Here is an 8,156-nt window from a genome sequence, read left to right on the forward strand (position 1 = left end):
AAATAATATAAAACGTTAAAAAAAATCCTAACAACCCCACCTTACAAACACGTAACTTCTTTAGATCCAATGAATTCTTTTCATAATTGAAACATGTGATTTGTCTTTATGGAAAGTCAACTTCACAATTGCGTCATCCTTATTAGTTAAATTTGTTATTTTCTAAATGTTAAAATAGAGTCAATCTCTTGGGATTGTTTAATAATTAAAATAAAATAAAGTTATTACGCCATTGAAAATCTAATCTGAATTAATGGAAAAAACTCGCACTAAAATGCGCTAATTATTAATTTATTTCTCCTTCAATTCCTCCTTATTTTCCTTTTTCTATGACTATAAGAAAATTATGAATATAGCTTTCCAAGTTAGTTGAGGCATTGGAAGTACTAAATTGGGTCAGTTCTGCATTTCAGTTTCGGTGATTCACGTCTTTCTCTAAACAGTGAGAGAGCGTCTCAAGACGGAGCAAAAAATAGAGAAAGAGAAGACATAGGTTTGTACACTCTGGCTCTATTTGGAATTCTGCGCTTAAATGGGTGTAATTAGAAGCTTCGCTCTTTTGATTTAATTAGAACCAACATCTGATTTTCATTCTGTAACCTATGGCGTTATCAGTCTGATGCTAGAAAAGTTTTGAGGAAAATTCTGGCATCAATAAGCCCACTATAAGGGTGTTCTTGCGCTATTTTAAATCTGCTTTCACATCTGCTGAAGCCTGAAACAGCTAAATTCTGAACTGACAAATTCTAGCAACCTTAAAGCCAACATGTTTGCTAAGGTAAGGGTAATTTGCTTGTAAATTTTATGTGGATCTGCTGTGTTCCCTGTGATGTATGAAACATATACATTAATATGTTTATGATTTTATTTTGAGTTGTTATGAGTGCAGGAACAACCCCGCTTGAACAGGAACAGACAGATTGTTTCAAGGCCACCTGCAGCAGCAAACATACAGATTGTTTCAAAGCCACCTGCAGCAGCAAACAAACAGATTGTTTCAAAGCCACCTTCAGCAGCAAACATACAGATTGTTTCAAAGCCACCTGCAGCAGCAAACAGACAGATTGTTTCCAAACCACCTGCAGCAGCAAACAGACAGATTGTTTCAAAGCCACCTGCAGCAGCAAAGGGTAAATGGATACCTTGAAACTTACAATATTAATAAGTGCTAGATTAGGTTAGGCCAGATTTCGCTGGGGTTTTGGCTGAGAAGTATTCATGCAAATTGGCAGGTCCTGCAATGGCAGCACCCAACCAGAATGCATTATTAATCAACAACAACAATAGGACGACCTTAGTAGACATTGGCAATCTACTGGTAGCTTTGAACGCCCAATGCAATATCAGCAAAAATGGTGCCAGGAAGTATGTGTTTTGATGTTATGAACTTGTTTATTACTTATATGAGGTTATATATAATAAATCAATCCCTTGTAACAATAGGAGGGCCTTCGGAGACATTGGCAATCTCGTGGAAGATCTGGACGCTAAATGCATTATCAGCAAAGTTTGGGTTAGAAAGTATGTTGTTTGATGTTATTAACTTATTTCTTAGGTCATGTATAGTAAACAATCTCTTGTCACTAATCCTACCTCTCTTCTTTTGGGTTCTTGTTTTGGGGATTCTGCTCTGTTTGGTGCTCTCTGCCATAAACATCCTATCCTAAACTTGTGGACTGCCAACTGTTTCAGGAGGCCTAGAACAAACTTTGGGGTCAATGCTAACAAGGGAGCCAGTTCTAGCACTCAGGTAAGTTTAATAAGAGACAGTTAAGCAACCTGAAAGATTGTTTTCTAGTAGTAATGTCAAACAGAGCCCAGGGTTTTCTAAATGACAACCTTCAGGGGAATTGAAATAGCAACCTCTGTGGTGATCGACTTTTTTTTTCTTGCTCTTCGTGCCTAGTATTCTATTTTTCAGAACGTCTAGTTTGTTGCTTTTCTTTCTATTTCAGGGGATCTCATTCAATTATCTATTTTCTGTGAGCCCAAGCAGGGGATCTCTCATCTCACTCTTTTAATCTTTTCGTTTTGATTCCAGCAATTCCAGGGACAGGGTATTGTTGTCAGGGGAGAACAAAAGGCATGGGGCGGGATAGTCTGGGGAAACAAACAGAGCTGTGCTATTAAAATGAATGCTCAACAGGCCACTGCTACTCAGAGGGGTACTGCCATTTCAATCAGTGATAGCATAGATTCAAGTGTACAAGATGGGGGAGTAAAAGCACCTAGCCAGCTGAAAGCAAGGAAACAAACAGTACGAACAGTGACTGCAACACTAACAGCTCGAAGCGAGGTCTGTCTTATTGCTTTAAGTTGTATTAATTCACTCATACATTTTTTTGGTTAGCACTGGTTCGTATCTAAATACCGTACCCATATCCACTCCCAGTTACTAGCGGGTTTTATATACTCAAGATGCCTTTGTGTTTATTTATTATGTAAGTGGGATGAATTAATTTATAAATTTGATAAGGGCATTTCAGGATTCATTGAGGGACGTCCTTGAGGTTCCTCCTAGCATTGATGATGGAGATCGAGACAACCCACTGGCAGTTGTTGAATATGTTGAAGATATATACCACTTCTACCGGAAGATTGAGGTATGTCGCAATGTCAATGATTGTATTTTTTTTTTTGAATGTGAAGGTAAAATTTATTTTCTCCTACAAATAATTTGGGGACCTGTATGTCCAGGTCAGGAGCTGTGTACCTCCAGATTATATGACAAGGCAGCTTGAAATCAAGGATTCCATGAGGGGAGTTATAATTGATTGGTTAATAGAGGTACAGATTTGTTCCCATGCTGGTTCTATTTACTGTCATCCTTAGATCTAGAAGAGGGTTATATGGACTATTTCTTAGAGTTGACTTCCAAATTTTACAGGTTCATCGGACGTTTCTTCTAATGCCAGAGACATTGTATCTCACTGTAAACATCATCGATAGATACCTCTCTATTCAGAGTGTTACAAGGAATGAATTACAATTAGTGGCTATCGCTGCAATGTTTATTGCTTCCAAATATGAAGAAATCTCTCCTCCAAAGGTACGATGACTCTCTCTCATCTATGAGAATGGATAAAAGGAAATCTTTAGTGTATATAGCTAGTTTATACAAGCGATGATTGGCTCTTGAAAATTATGTGCACACTTCCACATACTCTCGGTTAATAGGGTGAATAGCAATCTCTGCTCCCGAGAAGATTACCCTTAGTCCTGACACCAGCACAAATAATATTACATGATGGCTTACAGATTATTGACATAAGAACAACTGGTTCATTCTTGGCTACAGATCAGCGATTTAGTCTACATCACGAAAGACGCATACACATCAAAACAGATAGTGAAGATGGTAATTAGCTAGAACTGATATTTGTTTCTTTCGTTCTCCAAAGATGCAGTTTGACTGATAAATTGATAATACTACTTGGCAGGAGCATACAATATTAAATCGACTGAAATTTAAGCTTACGGTTCCCACTCCATATGTATTCCTTGTCAGGTTTCTTAAGGCAGCTGGTCCAGATAAAGTGGTAAAGATCTGAACCCTGCCACTTTTTTAATATTGAAAGAATAATTCCCTGATGTAATGATCACATCTCCGTTAAGATTGCCTCCAGATAGATATCTAGCATTATTCTTTGGTTTAGATGTCTGTTCTTCTTTGTATTCCTACCAATCCTCTGCTGTACTGATAAGACTTAATCATTTATCAATGCTTCAGATGAAAAATCTGGCATTCTTCTTGGTTGACCTGTGTTTGCTTCATTACAAAATGATCAAATACAGTCCATCAATGCTTGCTGCTGCTGCTGTCTACACTGCTCAATGCACTTTGAAGAAGCATCCATATTGGAATAAAACACTTATCCTTCACACTGGCTACTCGGAAGCACACCTCAAGTAAGTCTTCTAGTTTTTAAAGCATCATGCTTCAAGTGAGTTTATTGTTCTAAAGTTTCCTACTCTTAGACATCTTAGATTTCCTCATCAGTTACAGGGAGGCAGGGAGGCAAACTGTATATTATAACAACTAAAACATTGATAAGCTGCAGCAAAAAGTTAAAAACTTGGTGCATTGATCAGCTATGTTTTGGCATTAATCTACTCATATCCTGTCTGAATTGTATCTAATTCTAGACAATGTAATGAGATAATAACATTAATTTGACTTCCTCCAGGGAATGCGCACACTTAATGGCTGATTTACACCTGAAGGCAGAAGGAAGTAACCTCAAAAGTGTTTATAAGAAGTATTCATATCCAATTTTTGGCTCTGTTGCTTTTTTAAGCCCTGCCAAGATACCTGCGGGAACAGTTGCAGCTCCAGCACTTGATAAATGTGCACACCAGATTTACTTGAGGAACCTTCGTTGAAGGTTGCCCATTCTTCCGATCGGTCGAAAGCCTATCTCTGGTGGTACCGCTAAGAGAATGTTTTCGGTTGTGTATATGTAAAATTGTAGATAGCCCTTGAACAAGGCATGTAAATTTATTGTTGATTATTTTTCATACATTGAGATTCTCATTATATTCTGAAAAATTAGCTTTCATTAGCAAGATAAATGCTAGATGCTTTGAACTGCCCTTTTTGAACTGGCATAGACTGCTAACATCCCGGGCTTCTTAATTTCTAGGCGATATATATCGCCGTAACTTTGGATTTGTAAAGAATATAGGGGATCATTAGCTTTATGTAATTATATTTTTCAAGTATGATTCTTCATTCGACAATCTTTGTTGATGGATGCTTTGGTTCATAACATCTCTGTAAGTGAATATGGAAGGCAAGAGGCCTGTAGTTCAAATGTAATTTTGCCAGTCTCTAAAATTAAATAGGCCTCTGTTTTAACCTGTCAATGCATCCTGGTAAATGATATGATTTTCAGAGACCAAGAAGCATGAATGAAATTGAAATGTGACTTTTTCAAAAAAGAGCCTGGTAACTGTACTGTAGATAATACTGTTGATCATAAGATTGGACTCAACCCCTGTTAGATAACACTCTTGATCATAAGATTGGACCCGGGGTATTATGCTATGCACCTACTGTTCCACTGGTCTTTTCGGTTATTGATAGATAACTTTTCTTTTGTTTTGTTTTCTAATTGATACGACTCTATTTCCTTCTTGTCAAATTAATTGACTGGAACCTTGTTCTTCATAATTGCATTATACCCGACTGTGATATTACTATGTTGTAGAAATGATTTGTACCAACTGTGATATTACTGTGCTGTAGAAATGATTTGTTATGCAAACCTCTTATAAGTCTCCAAGTATCGAAGACATTGCTGGTAATCCATGTGAATTTTCAAACACCAAGGAGCATGAATGGAATAGTATTTTTATTTCAGTTTAACTTTGTACAGGAGCCTGGTAAATGTTCCTTTAAAGCAAGGCCCAAACCTATTGTAAATAGTACTCTTAATCATAAGATTTGCCTCAGGCCGTTATCTACCCTTGATCATAAGGTTGGTTCCAGTACGTTACTTTTATTGACAAGATGCATTTTTTTTTAAATAGATGGTCTATTTTTCCTTATTCGTGCAAATATAATAGGACTGCTCTTCTTTATTGCATTATATCTAAACGTGATACTATTGTGTTGTAGAAATATCTGCTATGAGATAATCTCATTGAATATCTACTTCTGTAATCTGAAAAATGAGAACCGAAGATCAGTGAATATGAATAGGAGCTAAGGATGGATGGACTATGAATGTGATTCAATGAGTAGGATTGCAATATAATTAGCTAAAGGATATTTGAAATGAAGCTTGTTACAAAATAATAGTGGGTGACTGTAACATGAAGGAATTTATGATTTATGGTTCATAGTGAAAGAATACATAAATCAACTTGTAATGAATAGTATTATGCATATTTTTAGGATTATATGATATATTTAGGATTATACGATTTGACAAATTAATGTTTTTAAGTTAGAACTAAAAATTGTGATTTATGGTTTATATGGAAAGAGTACATAAATCAACTTGTGATGTACAGTATCATGCATATTTTTAGGATTATATAATATATTTAAGATGATATGATCTGATATTAGCATTTCTGAAATCAGAAATAGAATGAATATATATAAGAATTTGGTGTTGAGAATGTCAAAATTAAATGTAATTATTTTATTGAGATTGAAAAGGTTTTAGGGAACCAGTAAAATAAGAAATAAATAAATATACTCCGTTGTAATCTATAAAATATCCGCATCTTAGCATAATGGAATGTTTTCTTGAAAAAAAGATAAAATTGTAACCATGCTTATGCTTAGTCATTTGATTAATTAACTCAAATTAAATGTATATATACCCTATTCTTGATGTTAGCAGCAGGAGACCCACCTTATAACCTCTCATTGTCCATCCAAAAGCAAGAAAAGTATTCAACTCTGCCAATTCCCATAGCAAATAAAATAAATTGCTTCAGCACTTCCAGAAGGATCCAGAGGCCTTTCCTCTACTGCCGTTGCCCACAAAGTAATAATACAACATTTGGAAATATTAACTTTGCTTCTTGGCAGGTTCAGTTTTTTTAATATAAAACCACAAATATATGTATGATTCAATGACTTTGATATAATTTGGGGATTTTTCTCTATGAATTGAAGAATGTCTTTATAATTTCACATATTCTATTTTTTTGTGTGGCACTTGTGTGTTTTTAGTGTAAGAAAATTTGAAGTGGGTAAAACTTGATGACATAGAACTAGCCATACGTTGAAACACATGGTGGTTCTTGATTGAGTTATGCATGGCTCAATGAAATCATTTACTTATGGAGGTCAGGTAGTAAATACTATGTAATTTAGTGTGTAGAAAGAACAAGTCATGAATAAAAAATGTGAATAAGAGTAAATGTAGCATTTTTTATAAAGTAAAACATTAATAAATCTAATAAATAATAAAGACAAAAGAAAGAGGAAGACATAAAATTGTTATGAAAAAAATATAAGAGTTCGAAGCAATGTTAAACAACTAGCTTACCAAGAAAGTATTGGAAAATTAGCATTTAATTATCAGCTTACCAAGAGAGTTTTGGAGAATCACTATTGTATTAAAGGTGTAGCTTCCCATTGACCCAATCATTAATGAAATGGAATTGTTACATGTGAATCGATTCAATTGCTGAGGGGGTAGATTACTAATATGGATTGTAAATTCTCTTTTACACTAAATTGCCTCAAATTAAACAAATAATTAGTGGAGCAGTCACACAATATGATTCAACTATATTCAATATAACCATTCAACTATATTCCAGAGAAAGGATACTTAAACTATAAACAATAAAATCAATATTTAATGGAGGTTTAGTTAAAGAAAATCTTTAAAATGTGAGTTATATTCATATTTAGAATTTTAATTCATTCTTATTTATATTTTAGATGGTTTTAGTTTACAATTAATTTTCAATATTTAAACTAATTTTTTATTTGGAGTTTTTTATTTTATGATACTATCATTTTTCTTTAGTGGCTCTATTTCTATCAAAGAATTGCATAGTTTCTACAATTTTAAAATCTCCTCTCTCTTCTCTACCATTGTTTGAGAGATTTAAAATTGCATTTTTTTTAAAGAATGGTGGGTTTTGTACCATTATAAACATAGTTTGTATTTCACTAGTTTTTTTTATATAAAACCACATATATGTATGGTTCAATGTATTTCATATAATTTCATATAATTTGGGGATTTTTCTCTATAATTTTACACATTCTATTGATCTTTGTGGCACTTGTGTTTTTTTTTAGTGTAGGGAGATTTGAAGTGGCCAACACTTGATGACATAGAACGAACCATATGTTGGAACACATGGTGGCTTTTGTTTGAGTTACACATGGGCTCAATGAAATCATTTACTTATAGAGGTCATATAGTAAACACAAAGTAATTTAGTGTGTGTAGAAAGAACATGTCATAAATAAAAAATATGAATAAGAGTAAATGTGGCATTTTTTATAAAGTAAAACATCAATAAATCTAGTAAGTAATAAAGACAAAAGAAAGAGGAAGACATAAAATTGTTATAATAAAGATGTGAGAGTTGGAAGCAATGTTAAACAACTAGTCTTTGCTTTCAAGATTGAGAAGAAATTGATAATAAAATTTATTTTGATATTTGATATAATT

General features: G+C 34.0%; 1 protein-coding gene across 1 annotated transcript; it reads left to right on the plus strand.

The window, feature by feature from the left end:
- Nucleotides 1-344: 344 nt before the first annotated feature.
- On the plus strand, nucleotides 345-4,522 carry LOC149156603 (cyclin-B2-2-like). Its single transcript, XM_089445060.1, has 14 exons — nucleotides 345-493; nucleotides 616-778; nucleotides 890-1,130; nucleotides 1,233-1,365; nucleotides 1,444-1,521; nucleotides 1,693-1,750; nucleotides 2,042-2,296; nucleotides 2,487-2,603; nucleotides 2,698-2,787; nucleotides 2,888-3,049; nucleotides 3,299-3,358; nucleotides 3,441-3,539; nucleotides 3,731-3,909; nucleotides 4,188-4,522. The coding sequence occupies exons 2-14, from the start codon at nucleotides 767-769 to the stop codon at nucleotides 4,381-4,383; spliced, it is 1,680 nt and encodes a 559-aa protein (XP_089301186.1). The 5' UTR covers nucleotides 345-493; nucleotides 616-766; the 3' UTR covers nucleotides 4,384-4,522.
- Nucleotides 4,523-8,156: the final 3,634 nt, after the last annotated feature.

The sequence above is a fragment of the Pinus tabuliformis genome, chromosome 9 (genome assembly GCF_031772625.1).
Source record: "Pinus tabuliformis cultivar Carrire ecotype Pingquan chromosome 9, CPIR1, whole genome shotgun sequence".
Classification (NCBI taxonomy): domain Eukaryota; kingdom Viridiplantae; phylum Streptophyta; class Pinopsida; order Pinales; family Pinaceae; genus Pinus; species Pinus tabuliformis.

Bases quoted from the DNA above. Each gene is read 5' to 3' on its own strand.
- LOC149156603 (XM_089445060.1), top strand. The intron at 1,751-2,041 runs GTAAGTTTAATA...TTTTGATTCCAG, and splicing joins GAGCCAGTTCTAGCACTCAG to CAATTCCAGGGACAGGGTAT. The intron at 3,540-3,730 runs GTAAAGATCTGA...TCAATGCTTCAG, and splicing joins CAGCTGGTCCAGATAAAGTG to ATGAAAAATCTGGCATTCTT.